We start from the raw sequence: 24,413 nt of genomic DNA, 5'->3' as shown, positions 1-24,413 counted from the left end.
GTCTTCTGGGAGGCTCTGCCTCCTGCCAGTCTCAGTGGAGCGCTACACCGGAGGCAGAATGCAGGAGCCATGTTGTCTTGCTCAAAACCCTATCTCTGATGCCAGGTGCCTGATATATCATAGAGATTGTTGGAGGTGGGTATTTGTTGGACGGGTGTGAGAATAGGGCACGGCAGGCCCAGGCACCAGGCTGGGCCTGGTTGGCTGAGGGAATGTGGCTCAGGGAAAGCCAAGGGGCCCCAGCAGGGTGGACACTCCCTTTGGGAGGCCTGGCCTGGGAGTGTGAATGGCTTTTCTGCAGGCCATAGGGAGGATACCCGGCTGCCCGTTTCACAGAGTAGGCCCTCTGTGCCCACTTAAACCAGCTGTGCTTTTAGTGGGTCTTTTCTTTCTCATTTGAACTTGGAGTCTGTAATTAACCTCCAATAGGCTGCAGTCACTTTATGGGTAGGGGAAGGGTGGGGAGGGGGCCAGCCCGCAGCCCGCCAGCAGCATGACAGTGGGAGACTTTGATGCCAGGCAGGCTGGCCGCATTGTCTCCAGGTGTTGCCCTGCAAAGGGGACTGCTCAGCCTTAGTCATGAGGTGAGGGTCATTAACCCTTTTAAGAGTCCGCTGTCCCTGCCGCCTTGTTACTAGGAGGGAGGCCGGGCCAGGTCCTCCCCGGCTGGGCTGCCTGGCCCTGTCCTGGGCGTCTGTCTTGCTCTCAGATCTCAGCGGGCTCCGCACCCACCGCCCACTGCCGAGAGGAATGAGGTCAAGCTGCTGGCAGCAGCGGTACCTCCTGGCCTCAGGGCTGGGATGTGTGAAAGGAGCTGCCCTGGTTGTTCTTGCTGTTGTTATCTTCAGTGAGATGCTTGGTGGGGATTCCCTCGCACACACATACAGGCCAGATGCCCTGGCTTGGCGTCAGGTGATGAGGAAGCAGAAGCCACCAGACACCCTGTGTGTGGCCCAGCTTGTGGCAACTGTGGAGATCCGTCTTAATGTTTGACAGGACCCATCCTCCAGGGAAATCTTTTCGTGGCAACCTGGGTCATCCTCGGGAGATCTTCCTCTTATTGTCCTAAAGCTGCCAAAGGAGACCTCCCCACATCCCCACTCCAGAGAGCACCGGTCCTGCTGCGTAGGTGGGCATTGTGCCAGGAGGAAGGGGGCTGGATGAAATAACCTCTCAAGAAGCATGGTAGCTCAGCAGAGAGGGCTTGGTTTGAGGAGGAGACGCTGCGGGAGGAAAAGGGAGGACTGCCATCACCAAGGGCCACCTAGGCCATCGGCTTGCTGTCTGCCCTTCCACGTGGGGGGAAGGAGCAGCCACAGGGAAGCAGGGTATCAGTGACAGTTTTGGGACCCCCTTCTTGTGCACCCAGATCTTCCTCTTTCTCCTACCCGATGTCTCTCATCTGCCCACTCTCTTACGTGCTGGGGGGGCCTTTGTGTGGGGAGGAACACAGACCCTTAGGACTGTGACACCTCCCTTTGGCTACAAAGTTGAATTTACAGAGAAGTTTATTGCAGTATTGTTAATATTACCAGAACATTCGAGACAACCCAATCAATTCATCTGAACAACGAGACATCATACAGCCATTAGAATGATTGAAGTTTATATTTCTAGATTTGGGAAAGTGTTTTTACAATATATTTACCAAACAGTAGGACATAAAACATTTTAGAAAAGTCTTGCAGGAGACATTTGAAAATGTCGATGGTGGTTTTTTCCCTGGAGGTAACTGAATGGATTTAGATGTGCTTTTCTTTCGCCTTACTTGTATTGTATAATGTTTCTACAACAGAAATGTATTTCTTATGTAACAAAACAATAACAAAGAGGGACAAACTAAACTCCTTGAGGGGTAGGAGGGGTTACCCCTACGAAGCTAGATCATTTCTGTCTTGGACAAAGCACAGAACCTGGCACACAGTAGGCACTCAGTAAACACAAGTCAGCTGAGTCAGGGGTGAGCGCCTGCCCACCAGATCGCTCCAGCTCTTGCCCTGACAAATCCTACCCATCCCAAGAAGCCTGTTCCTTTGCTTGTCTTAGCTCAGGCCCCAACACATTCTTGGGACACAGTACTATGATCTCCATACCTCACACTAGCAATGCACTATGGGCCCTGGGCCATAACATAGACGCAGACAATACTGGACCCCATGCAGAGAGGGTGCCCGGGCAGGAGTCAGAGCTGGCCCGGTCATGTCTGAAACCCCAAAAGCACTGCCTCCAGGTCTGAGGTGTGAACAGCCACATAGCCTTGTCCCACGTGTCCCCAGGGGTTGGTACTGGTTCCAAGGGCTGGAAACCACAGTGGGAGAAGCGATCGTGGCTCAGCAGAAGAATGACCTTAGAGAAGCCTGGGTGGCTCTCTCAGTTAAGTGTCTCACTTCAGCTTAGGTCATGATCTCGCTGTTCAAGGGTTTGAGCCGCACATCAGATTCTGTGCTGTCAGCACAGAGCTTACTTCGGATCCTCTTGTCTCACAATCTCTCTGCCCCTCCCCTGCTCATGTTCTTTCTCTCTCAAAATAAATGAATAAACATTAAAAAAAAAAAAAAAAAAGAATGACAAAACGTCAAATGTACATTTGACAAAATGTCAAATGTTAAAATGTACAAAGTAAGATCAGGTCATTCCCTGACTTGTAAGCCTCTGATTTCTTCCCATCACATCTACAAAAACAAATCTGAGCCATCTCGGGGACATTGTCCATACTCCTCCCTATGGACTCGTGGGCTCTGGGCCCAGGAGTGAGGGAGCAGAGGTCCTCTGGCTATTGTTCCAAGTGCCACCTCAAGGGTCTTCTCTTTCCTGTCACCTGAGCCACTTCCCCTCCCCTCCAAGGAACTTGCCTGACACAAAAAATGCAGTCCATTCTCAGGGTCATATTCCCTTTCAAAACACCCATCTTTGGCTTCCAGAGAGCCATGAACTAAGATTTCTGTGAGCAGGGACCAGAACTAGACACTGTTAGAGAGGAGGCAAGGTTTGTAATATCTCAGATAAGTCTTGGAGGAACTGTTAATAAATGTAAAAGAAGACCCTTTGTAAAGAACATAGCATGATTCAAATGGATGGTTACTTTTATTTTGTCATCCTTCAGGCCATTGCTGTCAAATAGGAATATAATGCAATCCAAATGTGTAATTTAAAATTTTCTAGTAGGCACATAAGAGGTAAAAACACAAAAACAAAAACAAAAACAAATCCAGACTTCTCACCTTAGCTCACAGCCTCACATCGGTCACTGGGCCTACCTTTCCAGGCACCCCTCATGCTACCCTCCTGCCTTCCAGAGTCTTCCAGCCACATGGGCCTTTTTTAGCCCTTGAACTCACTAAGCTCATTCCCACCTCCAGGACTTCATCTTGCTGCTTATTGCTGCCTCAGAGTCCCTATTGATTATTTGCTGCCGTCTATCCTCCTCCTCACTAAAACTCAGGTTCCCTAAGAGCAGGAATCTTATCTGTCTTGTTCACTGGTATCTATTCATGGCCCAGAACAGTGCCTGTCATATAGTAGGTTGAATGAATGAATGATTGAATGAATGAGGAACAAGTGACTAGATGGGGTTGTTCTGAAGCGAGTAGATGATCAAGAAGCAGCTATCAGGTCACACAGAATTCCCACTAGAGTGGACTCCTTGTGATCTGAAATGCAATCCTGGATTTTCCAGTGGTGGCAGGGAATGCCTTTGGAGCCCCCAGGTCCTCAGCCCCCCTAAATTGGAGTTACACCCGCTGTTTCTGGAGTCAGTCTGAACATAACCACGCCCTCTCCATTGCCACCATTAGCAGTAGCCCCAGGCCCAGTGTGTACTATTGTGTTAGGACTCATGCTGGGAAACCAGGTAGTAGAGTGACCACCATTTCCTCTCACCAGGTATCACCCCCATCTGCACCCTGGCTCGCTGAAGGGTGGGGGAAGGCAGGAGGCCCCTTTGTCTCAGAACTGCAAGAAAGGTCAACATTCCCCATGCAGTGGGGGGAGGCACCTTGGAACTTGAGAAGAGCTCTCTGCATCCCCAGTTTATGAGAAGGAGGAGGAGACTAGTTGGAGGTCACCAATTGACCAAGAGATTGTTAAATCACTAGGTGTCAACCTAACTTTAAAGGAAAGCCACCTGTGAAGATGTTTTTAGTTTGGCTCCAGTCACTGAGCTATATACTTACAAGATGTGCACTTTCCTTTATGTTATATATATCTTTAAATATATATATTCGGGGGCACCAGGCTGGCTCAGTCAGTTAAGCATCCGACTCTTGACTTTGGCTCAGGTCCTGATCTCACGGTTTGGGAGTTCGAGCCCTACATCGGGATTGGCAATGACAGAGCCTGCTTGGGACTCTCTACCCCTCTCTCTTTGCCCCTCCACTACTCTCTCTCTCTCTCTCTCTCTCTCTCTCTCTCTCTCTCTCTCAAAATAAATAAATATTAGGGGCGCCTGGGTGGCTCAGTCAGTTAAGCTGCCGACTTCAGCTTAGGTCATGATTTCGCAGTCCATGAGTTCGAGCCCCGCTTCGGGCTCTGTGCTGACAGCTCAGAGCCTGGAGCCTGTTTCTGATTATGTGTCTCCCTCTCTCTGACCCTCCCCCGTTCATGCTCTGTCTCTCCCTGTTTCAAAAATAAATAAACGTTAAAAATAAATAAATAAATAAATAAATAAATAAATAATAGAAAAACATAAATATATTCACAACATCTAGGATATGTTCTAGGCACCTACATAATTGTTAAAGCTTCCTGTGTTTCTCAGTAGCATCTAAGGTTAAGAACTCTTGATAAGAAGTGACTAGGGACTCCAGAGCAAGTAGATGAAGGAGAGTGTGGTATAGGTAAAGGGCAAGGATGCTGAGGCAGGACTTCAATCATACTTAGAATAATGTTCCAGAAAGCCCAACAGACTGATAGGTTGATACACACAAAACCTCTGGGTGTCAAAAAAACAAACAAACAAACAAACAAACAACACCCCAAACCAGCATTTAAAAATATAAGAAGCAGGCAATTGGGGAAAAAATTATAGCAAAAGGTTAATAGCCTTACTATTTATATAAAACTCTCACAGATCAAAAAGAAGATGAGCACCCATTAGAAAAACAGAGTACAGACATGAACAGGCAATTCAGAAATACAATGAGTCAATACATTTATAAAAAGTGGTCAGCCTCACCAGGAATCAAATAAATGCAAACTAAAACAACAAAGAGACGTTATCTTTTGCCTAGCTAATTGGCAAAGATTAAATACATGATAATACCTCATGTTAGTGAGGGTGTGGAAAAAACAGACACTGTCATTCACTGGTGGGAGTGCAAATTGGTGCAACCTTTCCAGAAGGCAATTTGGCAATGTTTAAGGATGAGGAAGACCGCATACCCTTTTGATGCAGCAATTCCACTTTTAGAAAGATTGCCTTAGGAAATTATTGTGGATAGTAAGAAAGAAACAATAATAGCTAACCTTTGTTTCATGCTCTGTGCAAGCCTGGCTTTACATGCATGGTCTCATATGATCCTTACAGCTATCATCCCATGAGGTAGGAGCTGTTATTATCACCCGTATTTCATGGATACGAAAACTGAGGCAGAAAAGGATTAGGTCAATAGCCTGAGGACACAAAGCTAAGAAGTAGCAAAGCCTGGATTTGAATCTAGGCGGTCTGAGTCAAGAGCCATCCTGCGTGTCCAGCCGTACACGCTGGGTGTGTACAAAGGATGAACACTGCGTGCGCTGGATGAACACACTGGATATATATACTGAGTCAGGTTGCCAGGATGTTCCTCTGGGCCTGCTAATCCTGTGGGGGATGGGAGAAAACATGCTGCATACCCCAGGATAGGAATTGGTTGCATAAATGATGATACACCTACACCGGAATAGTATACAACCATGAAAAGGAGAAGATAATGTGTAAACAGTAGGGTTTGTATAAACTACCTGAAAGGTCTCTGAAATGATATAAACAGAACTGATAAAATTGGTTGCCTCCTGCAAAGACAATTGTGTGACTGTGGAAAGAAGTTAGACAGTGACTTGTTTTTTTGTTTTATTTTAGAGAGAGAGAGAATGCAAGGTGGGGAGAGGGGGAGAGGAGTAGAGGGAGAAAGAATCCTTTTTTTTTAATGTTTATTTAAAGAGAGAGGGGGGCGCCTGGGTGGCTCAGTCGGTTAAGCGTCCGACTTTGGCTCAGGTCATGATCTCACGGTCCGTGGGTTCGAGCCCCACGTCGGGCTCTGTGCTGACAGCTCAGAGCCTGGAGCCTCTTTCAGATTCTGTGTCTCCCTCTCTCTGTGACCCTCCCCCGTTCATGCTCTGTCTCTATCTCAAAAATAAACGTTAAAAAAAATAAAATAAAAAAATAGAATAGAATAGAATAGAATAGAATAAAATAAAATAAAATAAAATAAAATAAAATAAAATAAAATAAAATAAAATAAAAGAGAGAGCAGGGAAGAGGCAGAGAGAAAGAGGGAGGAGAGAGTCCTAAGCAGGCTCCACACTGCCAGGCAGAGCCCGATACAGGACTCGAACCCATGAACTGTGAGATCGTGACCAGAGCTGAAACCAAGAGTCAGATGCTTAACCAACTGACCCACCCAGGTGCTCCGGGAGAGAGGAGTCATAAGCAGGCTCCACGCTCAGCATGGAGCCTGACCAACGTGGGCCTGGATCCCACAACACTGGCATCATGATCCAAGCCAAAATCAAGAGTCGGAGGCACAACCGACTGAGCCACCCAGGTGCCCCAGAGGGAGACTTGTTTTTTTAAACCATATACCCTTTACACTTCTTGAATTTTGATTTATGTGAAGATATGAAAATATGTATATATCTATAAATATATATACATGTAAGTTATGTTTAGAGCTATTCTGCATAACTTTATTTCCTTGAAATGCTACTGAGGGTTCTGAGAAAAAAAGTTCTAAGACCCTTGGTTGGAGAATCATACCAAAGTCAGTGATGATACTTCTTTAACCGTGTTTACCCACTCGTTCCCCAAACCGATTTGATCATGGAACTCTTTTCTTAAGTAATACCTATTATCATCCCTCTGGATATTCATGTCCTATAGAATTCAGTTTGGGAAATGCTATTATTAATAATTAATGCCAATGGGCGCCTGACTGGCTCAGTAGGAGCATGTAGCTCTTGATCTCAGGATGGGGAGTTCAAGCCCCACGTTGGGCGTGGAGCCTATTTAAAATAAATAAACAAACAGGGGCGCCTGGATGGCTCAGCTGGTTAAACATCTGACTCTTGATTTTGGCTCAGGTCATGACCTCACGGTTCGTGAGATTGAGACTCGCCTCTGGCTCTGCACCGACAGCACGGAGCCTGCTTGGGATTCTGTCTCTGCCCCTCCCCTGCTCGTGCTTTCTTTGTCTCAAAATAGATAAATAAACATGAAAATTTTTTTTAAATAGACAAAGTATTAAAAAATAATTAATGCCAAGCTCAAAGGCTTTGTTTCATTAAATGAAAGAAACATGTTACTGACACTGACCCATTTGTTTACAATGCGTGCGTGTCGCTATACGTTACTTCTGAGTACTAGGATGATGGATGATTGCTTCTTTTATCCATCTATATTGTTAAGTTTTCCAAAATGAACAAAATCGTTTCACCAGCACTGTTTTTTGGGGTCTATGTTTATAGTTTTTGAGGCTTCAGGAGCCCTTTCTCTCTCTTCTCTCCCCGCTGGCATCTTCCCCCTGCCTCCAGGCAGCAGCTCAGGGGTAGGCTCAATGGGGGACCGCCAGGCCCCCTCAGGCACCTTCGTCCAGAGCCAGCCTAGACCATTCAGTCACCGGAAAACTCCCTAGCCCCAGCAGACCATCGCTTCTGCTGTTGGAAGGATTTCAACGAGGTCCTCATTCTCCCAAAAGAGACACATGCTGCAAAACAGACACGAGGCTGCTACAAGCCTGACCTGTTGCAAACCCAGACACCTGGGCTCTGGTGCCAGCTCCGTGGCTGCCTGGCTGCGTGGCGTTGGTCAAGTTTCTTAACTTCTCTGAGTCTCATCTTCACCATCCATGTCAGCAATGACACTTGCCTTACAGAGCTCAGGGACCAAATGAGAGCATGCATGAAGGCATTGTGTAACGTGTGAAGGGCTGTCCCAGTGGAAATTATTACAAACCACAGCAGGGAGCACGGGCTTGCCCTTACCTTCCTGTGAACAGAGTACTTTTTCCTTTTTTTTTTTTTTTCCTTCTTTTTTTGGTTTAGGTTGTTGAGGGGAGGGGGACAAGGAGATGAAGCATGGGAGAGTGGGCATGTAGAAACAGAATTATGTATAAGAAAAATGGGAGAAGCCTCTAGTAGCTTGACATTTGCAGGCCTGCAACACTAGGTGGGCCTGTGCCCACGAGTGTAGCTCCAAGCTTATCACCCAGACAGCTGCTCCACTCGACCCATCCAAGTGAGCCCAGCCGCCGGACCGCATGGGATTCTCCTGAGCCACAATGCTGACTCTGCCTGGCCCACCTCCCTTCCTACCCGCTCTGACCCCTTAGCCTTCTTCAGCTCTTAGCTAAGTTAGCTCCTCCCCCAGCCTGGATTGGGGTCGCTCCCCTCAGTTTTTGTAACTTCGGGCCTCTGTGAACCATGCTGTGATGTTAATGCCAGGTTACAGCTCTCCTACCAGACTGAACTTCCCGAGGACAGGAGCGGTGTCTGTCATCTTGGTCTGCCTATGTCCTCTAGGCCAGCTTAGGCCTGGGGGTCTGGGACACCAGTTAGAGCCTGAGCACTGAAGTCAAGGGAACCTGGGTTTGAATCCCAGTTCACCTTGAGGAAGCGACGTCACCATTTTGAGCCGCAGTTGTCACCATCCATAAAGGGGCTTAATTGTTGCAGTGAGTTCATGGGGTTATTTTCATAAGCTAATGTTTATAAAATTCCTAGTACCGTTCCAGGCATGAAGGAAAGCCCAGAGGTAGTAGCCACATTGACATCATGGCAGGCCCTCTGTGAACGCTTATCGAATTGAACTGGCAAATGACACCAGGAGGGGCGGCCCTTCCTGCACTGCTCACACTTGGCACTTGCCTGCCCCCTCTGCCACCAGTGCTCACCTCCCTGCCTTGTACCCCACAGCCACCCGGCCCAAGCTGAAGAAGATGAAGAGCCAGACGGGACAGGTGGGTGAGAAGCAATCACTGAAGTGTGAGGCAGCAGCGGGCAACCCTCAGCCCTCCTATCGCTGGTTCAAGGATGGCAAGGAGCTCAACCGCAGCCGTGACATTCGCATCAAGTACGGCAACGGCAGGTGAGAAAAAACACTCTGTCCACCCGGCTGCCCTCCATCCTCCCTGAAAAGGAGGGACCAGCCCTGGTCCCCCCTTCCTGGCCACACCCAACCTCTCCTTGCAGCTCTGGATTATGTTGGCCCAGTGTCGTGCAGGCTGTAGATGCTTAATGAATGCCTCTGGATGGATTATCAAACTCAGCTTTACCTGCGGAAGTCCCCTCTTGTCCCCAAAACTTCTCACAGGATCTGCCACAGTGTCCGAAAGCCCACATTTGGCCATCTTCGGGGAAAGACTGGTTCCAGGATGCGTCTGGGAGATCATGAGTGATGACCTCCACCTTTTTCTCTCCAACGCCAACCCTCTCACATCACCTCCCTTCTGAAAGCTTTCCCTCCACATCGCTGCCCCTCTCCCTCCTCCATTTCTTGCCCATCCCACTTCTCTCCACCATCATGGAGGGTCAGTTTCATGTCCACTGACTCCACCCTGTCGTCCTCCACACCTCTTTGCCTTCCTGGAATCTGCCTTGTAAATACATCCCCACTCTGCCTATGGCTGTGGCTCTTGAGAGACCTGGAGACCTCAGACCTCCCAAGCCCCTTGCCTCCAGGCCCCTCTGCAGCCAGTGGCATGGATGCCACCTGCTCTCTTGCCTCTGCAGCCCCCCTTCCTGGTCCTTCCGTGCCTCTGACCATTCTCTCAGTCACCATCAGGGCTGGAAGTTTCCTGTCTCGGGGGCTTCCCTCCTCTTCTCCCTCCCTCTCCACCTGTGGGTGATTTCACCCTCTCTGAGCTGATAACCCTGTGATGACTTTTTTGTTTTTATACCGGAGTTCCAGATCCACACTGCCAGCTGAACACTAGATACCACCCCCACGATACCCACAGACAGCTCTGATCCTGTATGCCCCAGTCTAGCCTCTCCCCCTTGCCCTCTCTGGCCCTGCCTCACCCTCCTGTGCTCTCCTCACACCTGTCGCGGAAGTGGAGTGCCTGCTGCTTGGCACCACCCCCTCCAGCAGGAGACACCCTGCTCCCTGCCCTGCATGTTTCTTATCTGCTCTCCTGCCTCTGGCCTCTTGTCCTCCACGGTCCCACTCTTGGCCATCCCCACTTTTCCTGGGCCACAGGCCCGTTTGTGAGCTCATCTCTGTATCTAACATGTGCATATGGAACATCAGCCCTGTGCCAGGCACTCTACTCTGCCAGAGGCTGGACGTACACTGGCGATTGACCCAGACATGGTCCCCACCTTCACAGAGCCTCTAGTCTAGCTTCCAATACAGAATGTGGTGAAGGCCTCCACCCTTTTTTTCAGAGAAAAATGTGCCTTATCCACCCAGTTTTGCTTAAAGTTCTAGAGGTCCACTGAGCCCTGTGACCCTGGCAGGGGATGACCTTTCTAACATGGACACATATCTGATCATTCACTCATTTACTGGATAGATCTTGAGAGCCTGCTGTATGCCAGCCTCAACCCAGGCCTCAGGACCCTTCAAACTCCTCTCTTCCTCACCTTTAAGTCACTGCCATGCTGCTCCCCAACTCCTCAGTGCTCCTGATCCCTGGTCTTTCCTTTCATGACCCTGGACTGGGACCCCAGCTATGCTGGCAGCTCCCCCCTCCCCCACCTTGTCCCTGGCAAAGTTCTGCAGGTCCAGATTAAATGTCATATCCTCTGGGACACCTCCCTGAACCCTCCAGGCAACTCTCATGGTCTCTTCTCATGGTGCCTTGGACACCGTTTCATTCATTTTGGGGGTTCTCTTTCCCTCTAGCATGAGAGAGCCTCAGAGGCTGGATGCCACCCATATACACCCTTTTGCCCTGTACAGCCTGGCAGAGGACATCCGCATTGAGTGTTACATTGATGAGAATCTTGCAGAACTAGATTCCTCTCCTGGGTTCAGGGTGACTCTAGGACTGGACAAGACACCCTTTGGGTTGACCTAGACTTTGAGCAAGTTACTGTCCTGGTTAAGCCTCACTTTTTTTTTTCTTCAAGTTTATTTATTTTGAGAGAAAGAGTGTGTGCATGCATTAGTGGGGGAGGGGCAGAGAAATTTGGAGAGAGAACATCTCAAGCAGGCTCTGCACTGTCAGGGGAGAGTCCGACACAGGACTCAAACCCACAAACTGAGATCATGACCTGAGCCAAAGTCAGACGCTTAACCGAGTCACCCAGGCGCCCTAAGCCTCATCTGACAAATGGGTTACCCAGTCCAGAAAGAGTACGTGGTCAAGTCTTTCATTCCTGGGTATTGGGGATCCCTAAGAGCCTGAAGTGTGCCTCCTGCCTTCTTTCTGTTAGGGCCCTGTCCCATTTGCTGCATTCCTGAAACTTCGCTCCACCCAACCTGCGCCTGGGCTCCCAGCAGCGAGTTGGCTGGGTAGAAGACGGGGAGCTGTGATGGAGAACTTCTGATTCCCTCACTGTGGCAAAGAGGCCTGCCACCTCCACACACACGCTTCACCTAGCAGGGGGGCCAGGGACAGGAGCAGGAGTCTCCTTTCTGGCAAAATCTCTCTTTCCTTCCACCCATACTACAGCTTGCTCTTTGGTCATCCTAGCACGCCATCTGCCAGGCCACAGTAGCTCTTGAAATGGCTCTTGGTTCTCAGAGGCCCCCTTCCCGGCGGGTGCTGCCTATCTCTAGGGCCACCACGCTGAGGTGTCTCACCCAAGCCTTCCTGTGCCAGAAGAAAACCAGCCCCCCCAAGCCCTGGGCGCAGGTCCCTCCCCTGCAGAACCGCGTGTTCCCTTATTTATGAGGGGCAAGCTGGAACAGGCCCCTCAGGCAGGCAGCAGGAGGTAGGCACTGAGGAAAATGTGCGGACGGGTGGAGGATGCGTTCCTGCCAGCAGAAAACTGGCTGAGGAAGGAGGGGAGGTGCACCCATCACAGGGGCAGGCCTGGGTCATTGTGGCAAGCGGGCACTGGGCACCAGGAAGGTGGGAGAGAATCTTGAATCCTCGGGGCTTCCTACGGGAGCTAGGAGTGAGAAGAGAATGTAGTGGCCCCTGCTCCTCCTCCAGGGCTAAGAGAACCATAGAGCCTATACCCTTTGGCTCTGACCCCAGGGTCTCTTATGCAAGTCTGGGCCCCCCTCCCTGGAACTGACGAGATCATCACACAGCTGATAAACTAAGGTGCCTGCAACCAGTAAACCTAGGGGTCATTGCCTCTTTCCAGTTCCTCAAAGGAGAGGGCCTCTCCCTGAGCCCTGGACCTACACTTTCTGAAGGTCTCATATGCCTTGTGTGGGAAGGCCTTCCTTCCATTTCCAGCTTTTATCCCTCCAGGTATCTGTGAGCCTAACTCCACCTTTCTTTCCTGTTACATGGGATGTGGTGTAAAGGAAGCTCCTTTGAGTACAGCAGTGGGTGAGAAGGAGATTCTGGCTCTGTGCCCCCTATACCTTGACCCTGCGAGCCTCAGGTGGTCATCTGCGCTTCTCACCCAGTGTCAGGGAATTGCTGCTGGTGGCCAAGAAGTGAGAGAAGCCTGGTCCTGGGGCAGCTGGACTTTGTGGTATCTAATTAGGCTGGAGCCAGGAAGGAGATGCTGTTTTAGCCAGAGGGGCCTCCAGGGCTCTGTTTAATGAAGAGAACAAACTTGAATTGACAGAAGAGGATTGGAGGCAGACACCAGGCCAAGGAGACAGAGACTGGCTTGAGCTGGGAAGGGTTGGAGGGATGGAGTTGCGGGGGCAGCCAGGCAGCTGTCGCCGAGACATCAGCGAGGACATCACCACAGCAACAGGGCCTGCTGACCAGACAACCTCATGGACCCTCATTTGGAGGATCTTAGAGTGAGGTGATCTGAGAGGAGACCCCCCTGGAGGCAGAGGCGAGCACAGGAAACGGGTTCCCAGAGTACAGCCCCAGTGACGATGGCGGTCAGTTTGCCGCCTCCTCTACCCAGGGCCCAGCCTCGCTCCCCTGTCCTTCCCCCAGCAGCTTTCGTGGCTCTGGTTTTCATCCCTGGGCTTAGGACAGTGACAGCTGTACTGCCCTACCTCCTGTTCCACCACCCCTCCAACACACAACACAGATTCTGGGAATCTGGTGTTTTAATTTGGGACTAAAAAGAGGAAGAGGTTACATCATGTAAAGAAATTTTCATGCTACTTCTTGTTTCCCCCTGGGGGCCGGGCTGGGGTACTAGGCTTTATCCAGAGCTCGGATGGGCCCTGAAGAGCACTGTGGCAGAGAGAGGGATGGGAGATGTGAACAGACCCTGCAGAGCCCAGGTACCCTGGGGCAAGCGCAGAGAAACCCTGGGAAGGAAGGAGAGTTTTGTCAGGGTCTTCAGAAAGAAGAAGAGAACCGGGGCCTGGTGCCCCAGAGTCACACACAGCACGGAGTCCCTGCCCAGGCCTGGCCCCACAACTCTCGGCATGCAGGGACTGGGTGAAAAGCCCTTCACAGAGGGGGCTAGCCCCAGCCTCGGGCTCTGGGAAATGGTCCATGAGCCACCGAGGGGCCTGTGTCCCACCAATTCCCGCTTTTCACCCACCTCTGCTTTCACCTTGCCAGGTGTTTTTGGACAAATCCAGAATCCCCTCTAGGACTCAGTTTTCCCATCTGTACTGCCCTGTCCACTTTCATGTTAGCCATGAGGGGCAAGTCAGGCCGTTAGGATTAGGATCTGTTTGTTCCCTTGACATATCCAAAATTCAAGGACACAGAAGCTTTATTAAATTGACGAATGAATGAATGAATGAGTGAATGAAGCTAAAGCCCCTGGGAGAGGCCCCAGAGTACCCCTGGTGGCAGGGCTAATATGAAGACAGGGGAGCTACAGTTTGGGACCAGGAGGCTGGGCACAGTTCCCATGGGAACCTGTTAGATCAAGGGCCTGCCCAGGTACCTGGGAACAGGTCTTCCATATCTAGAGTGACAGGCTGCCACTTCTAAGGGAAGGCTGAGGTAAATAGCAAGCCAGAGGCTGCCCTGTTTTGAGGGAAACACCGCGACTGGGGGAGGGACACCAAAAGGAGAGGAGAGAGGTAGCCATGTGACTTCCTTAGGAGACCCCACTTTTCTCCCCCACAAAAAGGGTACAAAGAAGGTCTGGCCCTAGAAAAGTGGACATGAGGGTTCATAAATTTAGAACATATGTGCAGCCACTAGCTCTTCCCTGTGTTCTCCTGAGCCCCTAGGTCCCCCTCCAGCTCCAGGGACTCAGCATTCTACCTGGAACCCAGAATCTACTTCCCACCCACCCTGCACAGCCACTGGGGCTGTATGGGAAAAGGTGACCGCTGGGAATCCACAGACAGCCAGGGCCTTGGCTCACGTCTCTCCCCGTCTTATCCCTTCCCTAACCAGAAAGAACTCACGACTACAGTTCAACAAGGTGAAGGTGGAGGACGCTGGGGAGTATGTCTGCGAGGCTGAGAACATCCTGGGGAAGGACACGGTCCGGGGCCGGCTCCATGTCAACAGCGGTACGTGGTCCCCCAACAAGGGGAGGGGTCCTATGGGTGTTTGATGGGGCGGGCCAGTTGCCCCCCAGCCCTCTGGAGGCCCGCACATGATCCATCTTGCACTTGATTCCCCTCCCCTCCTGCTGCTGCCCTATCAATCCCTGAGATCTGGGCCAATTCTGCAGAGAAATGCAGTCCAAGCATAAATGTTTAGCTTTGTTATCTGGGCCTGGAAGAGCCGCCAGCTCTCATTTTAAATATCCTGAAAACTAAATATTTTGAAATCAAGAGGTGGGGGTGGGGAAAAGATATTTTTAGAAGGCAATTATGGGAGGCTGGGCTGCCAGGAGCGGGGCTCCGGGGAGAGGCAGGCCCGGGCGTGTGGGAGCTGACTGCCTGTTGCTTTGCTGGGCACCTGAGTGCAGGCAGCCATCTTGGCAGGGGCCATGGCCAGGAGACTTGGGTGGGTTGGCCCCTGCGGGCGGCCTCTTTTCAGGGACTGCAGACCCTTCTCCAACAGGTGGGCCTCTTCCTTAAAAACATACGCAGTCAGGGTGCCTGGGTGGCTCAGTCGGTTAAGTGTCTAACTTCAGCTCAGGTTATGATCTCGTGGTTCATGAGTTCAAGCCTGCTTCAGATTCTGTGTCTCCCTCTCTCTCTACCCCCTTCCCCGCTCGCACTTTCTCAAAAATAAACATTAAACAAAATTAAAAACATGCGAGTTCAGGAGCCCACAGCACCCAGGGCACCCTTAGCTTCCCGCCTCCACCGTGGCAGCTACAGTGTCAGTGGGCAGACAACCTGGTTTCCCTTGACCGGAAAGTGGCCGGAGCTGCCTGTCCTTAGACCACAGGCTTCCACTCTAGCCCGGGAACTAACTCCAAACCAGGAACTAACTCCAAACAGCTCGCTGTCTTCCCAGCACCACCCACACACTGGGCATATCACTTGGCTACCTGGTTATTTGGGTTCGCTTCCAGGCCTGTCCCTGCCCATCTAATCCTGTATCTGCCTTCACCTGCCAGTACTTCCACTGGACAGGCCTCCAGTGCTCCCTAAACCCAGCATTATCAGGAGAACGTGGAATGTTCCTTGCCCTGAGACGCTTGGAGAAAAACCTGCTGCAGACCCTGCCTGCCCCATGTTGTAAGGGGTTCCCCTGTTCTCCCAGGTTCTGAGGCTCCTCGTCCACTATATTTTATAGTTCCAAGTCTCCAAGTCCTGGTTCATCTTCTTTCTGGATCTTTCTCACATCTCTACCCCCCATTCCAACCCTATGTCAGAGGCAACCTGGCCCAGGTTTCATCTTGATTCACCTAAACCTGAGCAGTAGCCTCGTAAGATGCTTTTATCTTGTCATGCCCCTACCCCATGGTGCCACAGAACAAGGACTTTGTCCACAACCCAGTTCACACCAACTTGGCCCAAACGATCTTTCCAGCTGTAACTGTGTCAGTCCCTTACAATCCATTCATATTCCTCTTCTCGTGCCATCTCTCACAGGCTGCCGTCCTCCCTGACCCCTTCATCCCACCAGTGTCACCCCCAGGCCTCGCTCCCAGGCCACTTCTTGGCCAACTGTGGTCTTTCCTGAATTCTATTATATCATTTTTCAAATCTCATACTGTTGCTGAACTTTTTATCCAAGTGTGACCTCCACCATGGAATGATGGAGACAGGAGTGGGGAGAGCAGGAATGATGCCTTCTCCCCAGGAGTTACAGTAACAGCCACTGTTTACTGAAAGCTGCTCCATTCCACATTCCACACTATATCTTGAACCCGGACAAGCCCATGGTGTATTTTATAAATTATGAGACTGAAGCTCAAAGCGGTTAAATATTCTGCCCCAAGTCTAACTGATGGTTCACGAGAGCACTATACAATGTAAAAGTAGTTAGCAAACACTGAGACCCTGAGCTCCGTGGGGCTACGTCTAGCCTGATTGCCATTCTAACCTCAGAGCCTAACACAGTGCCTGGCTTACAGTACGCACCTGGTAAACAATATAGAAAAGGATTTATAATCTTCTCCAAGGCCTTTACTGACTCCCATATGCTCCAGTACCTGCCCTCCCTGCTCCTCCTAACCTGTCCCAAGCCCAGGAAAATGGACCATGCTAGGTGTGCAGCACCTGTTACCTCCAGCCATAGTGGGCAGACATTCTTAGATCCACTTTGGACTTGATGTTTATTGTTTTATTATTCAAGATTTTCTTGGTTAGAACTGACAAGAACCCAACTTAAAACTACCTTAAGGAATTGATTGGTTTTTAAAACTGGGAAATCCACAGGTAGAACGGATAGAATCCAAGTCCTCAGAGTCGGGATCAAGATGCTCTCTCCCTCTGGGTATTGTCCTCACTCTCTCCTATGGCAAAATGGGATTCTCCCATGTTTGGGGAATGGATTGGGAAGAAGAGGCCATGGCCTCAGACAGCTCCATGTTTACATCACCCCAGCCTCTCTCCCAGAGAAGAAGAGGTAGCTTTGTCTCTACATCCACTCATACGATCACAAGGATGGATGCCAACTGACCGTACTTAATTCACACGCCCCGCTTGGCCCAGTCACTGTGCTCAGAAAATGGGGTGGCATCTTTTCCAGGCTCGTGTGTATACAGAGTCTGAGTGATGGGCCTGCCAGAACTACACAGGGGCACTTCCCTAGACGGGTGTCGGCAGTAGAGTAAGAGGGAAGGGCTGCTGTGCGGAAAACCACAGCAGTGCCCTCTCTCCTGTGGGTTTGGGGTCTGAGACTGTAGACCATTTTAAAAAAATTTTTTTTTCAACATTTTTTATTTATTTTTGGGACAGAGAGAGACAGAGCATGAACGGGGGAGGGGCAGAGAGAGAGGGAGACACAGAATCGGAAACAGGCTCCAGGCTCCGAGCCATCAGCCCAGAGCCTGACGCGGGGCTCGAACTCACAGACCGCGAGATCGTGACCCGGCCGAAGTCGGACGCTTAACCGACTGCGCCACCCAGGCGCCCCAAACTGTAGACCATTTTAAGACCCCCTCAGATAAGCTGAAGCCCCACCCCACCCATGGTCTTCTGTCAGCCCTTAGCAGTCCGTGTTCTGATCAGTTAGGGAACCAGGCAGTGGAGGTTTGGGCTGGGCCCTGAGAGCTTCCCACAGGGCTCCATGCCTTCCTCCCTCCAGCCCAGCAGGAGAGCGGCAGGGCAGAGTGGCAGAGAGTCCAGAGCTTTGGTCTCTTCTGAGCTCTGTCGTGCAAGCCTGGGAGAGTTCCTCCACCTCGCTTCTCTTCCATTTCCCCCTGTGAGGTGGAACCAGATCATCTCTAGACCTGTTGCCCATAAAATTCTGGGATTCTGAGTTTGATGTCGAGACTGACACTTGTGCACCTAGCCACCACCACGTGCGTGCGCGTGCACACGCACACACACACACACACCCCACCTCTTCTGTTGCCGTGCTCAGTTCATAGTAGGCCCCTACCCTTGACATGGGGCAGTGGACAGGGCCACTTGCAGGGTATCAGGAGGATCCCCGTGGAGGACATTTCCACAGGCAGAGATACCCAGGCTCCTTGTTTACCCATGGAACCCAGAAGACTGGCAGCAACCGCACCCTGGGGAGGAGATGAAGGGCGGGTAGCGGGCAGCTGTGCCTGCCCCCTTGTGACTCATCCCAAGGTGGGTTGGTTTGGCCCGCCCGGGCCCCAGGGAAGCCAGGGCTAAGGGGTGGGGTGGCCAGAAGAGGGCACAGGAGGCAAGGAGCAGTGGCTGTTCAAGGGGCAATGCTGCGACTCTTGGCTCCCTGCTTTGGCTCTGTTCCTGAGGGGCCTGATGCTCCTTCCTCAAATTGAAGCAGACGCTTCTTACAGTCATAGCTCTACCAGGTCACGAGAGACTGCCTTCCTGGTTGCCTGGGAGGAGGAGGAGTCAGCAAGAAGTGTGTGGTGCTGTTAATAAAACAATCAGCTTGGTCCGACCCATCTCTGGGTTATGGAAACCAGCTGCCTCATCCCCAGCTGAAAGAGATCTTGGGAATATCTCAGGGTGGCTGCTCCAATCCCAGGATATCGATCTGAGCCTAGCTTTGCCCCAGAGGGTAGGCAGACTTGACCTGGGGTGTCACAAGACCATGGAAGCCCTGGAGAGGGAGTCCCTTACGGGGTCCCGGGGGGGGGGGGGGGGGCGGCTTAGAAAGGTGGCTGTTTAATCACACACACACACCTCCTCTTTTGCTCACATATTCAGTAAGGCCTTACTCAGAAAGACCCTGCTATAAACTCAGAGGAGTCATAGTCTTGGCTCCTAGTCTAAGTCCCTCAAAGTTCCTGATAGGAAGCTAAAACCCAAATTCAGCGCATCGGCCCGTTACGCTAACCCATGGAAGAGGAAAGAGAGGCAACTTTAACAGCAGGAAAGGGGGCAGACTGAGCAGGTGGGAGGGAGCCTTGATGGAGCCTTGAAAGATAAGAAAAGGTTTCTCGAAGAGCAACAGTGAAGAGTGCTTGCAGCAACCGGCTGGCTGGCGGGAGACAGGCCCATCGCCATCAGCTCTCCTCCTGGCCCTTCCCTCTTCAAAGCCTGGATAAGCTCACGCCCACTAAGACACTAATGGCTGATAGAGACCTCCTGGGTTTACCCTTCCAGGCATTTTGAATTTTAATTCCAATATAATTAGCATGCAATATTAGTTTCAGGTGCATCGTATAGTGATTCAACAACTCTTTACTTTGCTCTGTGCTCACCACAAATGAGCTCTTCATACCCTGCACCTATTTCACCCATCCCCCACCCCTTTCCCCTCTGGCAACCACTAGTTTGCTCTATTTAAGAGCCTGATTTTTTGGTCTCTTTTTCTTTATTCCTTTGTTTCTTGAATCCCGCATGAGTGAAATCATAGGCTGTATACGTCTTTCTCTGACTGACATATTTCACTTTGCATTGTCCTCTAGATCCATCCAAGTCGCAAACATTGAGATTGCATTCTTTTTTATGGCTGAGTAATATTCCATTATGTTTGTATATACCACATCTTTTCTATTCCTTCGTCTATGGATGGATACTTGAGTTGCTTCCATATCTTGGCTATCGTAAATAATGCTGCAATAAACCTAGGGTTGCACATATCTTTTTGAATTAGTGTTTTCAGATTATTTGGGTAAATACCCAGTAGTGGGATTATTGGATCATATGCTAATTTTAATTTTTTAAGGAACCTCCATACCGTTTTCCACAGTGGTTGCACCAGTTTGCATTCCCACCAACGGAGCACAAAGGGTTCCTGTTTCTCCACAACCTCACCAATACTTGCTGTTTCTTACATTTTTGATTTTAGCCATTCTTCCAGGCATTTTTTTTTTTTTTTTGAGAGAGAGAGAGAGAGAGCATGCAAGCCAGGATGGGACAGAAGGAGAGAGAGAATCTTAAGCAGGCTCCACGTTCAGTGCAGAGCCTGATGCAGGATTCGATCCCACAACCCTGGGATCATGACCCAAGCCAAAAATCAAGAGTCTGACACCCAACCAACTGAGCCACCCAGGCTCCCCCTCCAGGTAATTTTTAAAATCAAAAAATTTTAGGTATAACTTATATACCATAAAATTCACCCTTTTAAAGTATACAATTGAGTGGCTTTTAGGATTTTCACAAGGTTGAATAACCATCACCACTAATTCCCAAATATTTTCAGAAACCCTAAACCCATTAGTACACGCTCCCCAATCCCGCATTCCTCAGCTTCTGGCAACCACACACCTATTTTCTGCCTCTACAGATTTCCCTAATCTGGACACTTCATATAAATAGAATCATATAATTAATATGTGGCCTTTTATGACTGGTTTCTTCCATTTAACATCAGGTTTTTGAGATCCATCCATGTTGTAGCATACGGCAGCACGTCTTTCCTTTTCGTGACTAATATTCCATTGTATGGATATAACATCTTTCGTGTATCCATTCATCAGTTTGGGTGGTTGGGTCATCTGAGGTGTTTCCCCATTTGGGCTATTAGGCACAACGCTGCTAGAATATTCATGAACAAGTTTTTGGGTGGACATAGGTTTTTAATTCTCTTGGGTACACACCTGGAAGTGCAATTGCCTGGTCACATGGTAACTCTAGGTTTAATTTGTTGAGGAACTACCAGACAGTGTTCTAAAGTGGGTGCGCCATTTTATATTCCCACCAGCAACGTACAGAGATGCCAATTTCTCCACATCTTCACCACTGTGTGTTATTGTCCATTTGATTATGGCCATCCAAGTGGGTGTGAAGTGGTATCTCATTGTGGTTTTGATTTTCATTTCCCCCAGTGACCTGCCAGGAAAATTTGCACTCTAGGAGATGATGCTTCAGTCATCATCAGGCCAAGTTGACCAGGGTAGCTCCTGGGAGGTAGCAAAAGCCACCTTACTCTGAAGATTCAGATCTTTGTTTGCTCATAATATTTTTAAATATTTGTTAGGCACCCCGTTACATGTCAAGCACTATGCTGAACATTGGAGTTCGTTGTTGAATAAGACAGACATAGACCTTGTCCAGATGGAGCTTACATTCGGGTGGAGGAGCTGGTCACTTAATTATGTTAGAATAAGTATTAGAAGGTGCAAATGTACACAGCTAAGAGAAGGAGGGAGGGAGGGAGGGAGGGAGGGAGGGAGGAGCCTGGGAAGCCTCTCTGAGACACTGATACTTTGACAACCCTGGACAGGAAGACACCTGGCTTGTTAGAGGAGCTGGACTAAGCCAGCATAGTATGAATATACTCTAAGAGAGGGATAGGACACGAAGTGGGGGAGGCGGGGGGACTGGGGGAAAGTATTCTGAATGTAAATGGAAGCCATTGGAGGGTGTTGATCGTGGCAGCGATTGACCGCTATTACATATTTTAAAGATCACTTTGACAGCAATGAAGCAAAATGGTGAGAGGTGAAGGCAAGAGTGAGGGCAGAAAGACCGGTGAAGAGGCTGTGTTGTGGTCATCCAAGAGACAGACCATGGAGGCCCGGGCTGGAGACCAGTGGGGACACATGGACAGAGCCTTGTGAGGAGGTAGAAAGGCAGCCTCAGTGATAGATGGGTGGGAATAATAAAGGACGGAAAGGTATTCAAGATGCCCTCCAGGTCTTAGGTCTGTGCCGCTCAGAGCAAGCCTGGGGGAGCAAGTGACTGGGCAGATGATCAGGAGCCCCACCTGGGGAGGCTGTGGACCATCCCAATGGGGGCGTCAAGAGGGGGCAGCCAGAGTCTCCAACCTGGAGTCCGTAGGTCATCTTCACTTCCCCAAACATGGGAGAACACAGTGAAGAAATACGGATATGCTGACAAGGGAGCGTAGACAAGCCGCCACGGGAGTCCGTGTGTGCTGGAACAGCGTGAATGTGCATCTTCAGTGTGGAAATCTTCCTGGCGTGAGCCTTCCCCACCAGCAGAGCTGGGCTGTGGGGACTTGGGAAGGCCCTGCCATCAGAGTGGGTGGCCTCAAGTTCCTTCTGAAGTGGAGAGGCCTGTGGTCATTCCCCCCCACAACCCCCTCTGTGACTGGCGCCCCCATTGCCCACCCTTTTTTGCCTTTCTGGGCCTTGGCCTAGTCCCCATGATGACATGGTTCTGACAGCCCGGGCCGTGCATCCCAGCTGAGGCCCCATCTTGCTTCAAGAGTCATCCTCTGCCTCCCAAGGCCTCCACGAGCACAGACGTGCATGTGGACAGCTGTGGTCCCCGCCACCGTCCTCACGTCTGTCCGCTGCTCACTCAGCACGGCAGTGGGCAGTCTTTGCCACCCACAACCACAGAGGGAATCAAGACTCCTGCCTTAGCCAGCTCCCTCGAGAGGCCCCGGCCGGTGGTCCACACCGTGTTTGCATTCGTCTGCTGATGTCAAGCCTCGGTGCTGACATGTTCTTCCACGAGGGACTGGCCGGCTGGTGAGAAGGCTCAACCAGGCGTCAGGAGCCCCGAGGCCTTGTCACAACACACACCATGGCTCTGGACGGGCGTTCCCCTGCTCTTTTTCTTCACTCCTCCTTGGCAGTGTAACTGAAGGGCAGGGCAGCCTCTGGTGTCCCCCAGAGCAACGGATTTTACAACTCGCAGGCAAGATCACCTCAGCTGTTTCTCTTCTCTGTCCTTTTCTTGGTTCCCTGGGTCTCCCTGACCCAGAGTGGGCAGAGACCAGCAGAGGCCTCCTGTCCCTGCCAGCACGCAGGTCCCAGCTGTTGGCAGGGGACCTCTGCAGTGTTGGGGTTCAGGGATGCCAGAGCAGCAGCAGGCATGGTGTGGAGGGGAAGGTGGGAGCTGGCCCTGCCCGCCGGGTTTTATCAGCAAGCTCCTCAGACATATACAGAGGCAGAGCTGTGTATACACTCACAGTCCCCGCGCTCCATCTGTCTCCCACATGTCTAAACACTGAGGGCGCCAAGTGCCTGCCCTCCTCCTCCTCCTCCTTTCAACCCCATCACCATGGAGAGGGGGTGGATAGGGACTCGGTACCCCTGAAGAGACAGGAGCACCTCAGGAGGCTGCTGCTGGGTGGGAGTGAGAGACCCTCAGAGCCCCAGAGGCTGAGGGACTCCCTGATCTGGGTACACAGCCGCGGGAGTTAGCTTACAAATGAAAACACTTGGGGCAAGACTTTTCACTTGAAACCAGGTTTCTGGATGGCATCCCATGGGTGAGCAGGACCTTAGTTATTTTCACGTATCAAATGAATCTGACCAGTCAGATGTGCTGTGTGGGTCAGCAGCCTTAAAGCCCAGCCTCACTCTCACCAAGTTTTCACTTCCCAGCCATCATACAGGCCTCTCTCAAGCCCACCTCCTCTCCAGCAACCTGACGTCCAGGATTTATAACCTGGGCAGTCGAGGCCTGGACGCTCCCTTCCAAGGCAACAGCTGACTGGGTGTGGGAGGACAGGGCTGCCTTGTGAGAGCAGATGCAACGAAAACCCTGGGGTGGGGGCTTATGCGATGGGCAGAGCAGCCTCTGTAGCATTCCTGGGAGGCTTGTCCCCTCTGGGACAAAGGAGGAAGACATAGAAGCTAGGATTCTCCTCCCTTCTCTCTAGATCTTAGAGAATGAGTGTCCTAAAGGTGCCATTCCCTTCAAAGCCCAGCTCCCTTCCAGCCACCCCTTGGGCTACCTCGAGAGCCCAAGCAGTGCAGACTGATGGAGAGGTCTCCTTCCAGCACCCCTGTAACTTTGTTCCCTACAAAACACATGGTGTCTCATCTACCTGCCGTGGAGCCCCTAGAAAGGCAGGCAAGAAGTGGGCTCCTATTCCAGCAGAAGGAGTTTTTGCTAGTCTCTCATCCCTCCCCAAATACAGCAAATCTTCCTGGCCTTTGGAGGTTTGCCCAGAGCACGGGTGCACCACCAGCAGGGTGGTGCTGGGCAAAGGGTTGGAGCTCCTGGTGGCCTCCCCTTTGCCTTGTTGGTGACTGGGAGGGACCACCAGACCTTCCCTCTCCAGCTATTCCTGCAGTTCCTGATCTTCCAACTTTGAGATGAGCCATGAAGGGCCATGACAGAGGTGGTGCCTGGGGCCCAGAGGTGGTCTCAGTGGGTCACTGGTACGTGTCTCTCATACCCCCAGTGAGTACCACTCTATCATCATGGTCGGGGCACGCCCGGAAGTGCAACGAGACGGCCAAGTCCTATTGTGTCAATGGAGGCGTCTGCTACTACATCGAGGGCATCAACCAGCTCTCCTGCAAGTAAGTGACCAGTGGGGGTGGGCGTG

At 50.9% G+C, this 24,413-nt stretch overlaps 1 protein-coding gene across 5 annotated transcripts in view; it reads left to right on the top strand.

The window, feature by feature from the left end:
• The window catches only part of NRG2 (neuregulin 2), a 184,866-nt gene that overhangs the window by 138,791 nt on the left and 21,662 nt on the right, over positions 1-24,413 (top strand). For 4 of the 5 annotated variants that reach the window (XM_042936857.1, XM_042936849.1, XM_042936828.1 and 1 more), the window contains exons 2-4: positions 9,109-9,280; positions 14,598-14,716; positions 24,267-24,387. In XM_042936857.1, the coding sequence (XP_042792791.1) occupies positions 9,109-9,280; positions 14,598-14,716; positions 24,267-24,387 (412 nt within the window). The remainder of the gene's footprint in view (positions 1-9,108; positions 9,281-14,597; positions 14,717-24,266; positions 24,388-24,413) is intronic. The other variant, XM_042936866.1, reaches the window with a different exon arrangement.

Source organism: Panthera leo, chromosome A1 (genome assembly GCF_018350215.1).
Source record: "Panthera leo isolate Ple1 chromosome A1, P.leo_Ple1_pat1.1, whole genome shotgun sequence".
NCBI classification, from domain to species: Eukaryota; Metazoa; Chordata; class Mammalia; order Carnivora; family Felidae; genus Panthera; species Panthera leo.
Note: the sequence above shows the minus strand (reverse complement) of the source record. Positions and strands in the feature narration are given on the sequence as shown.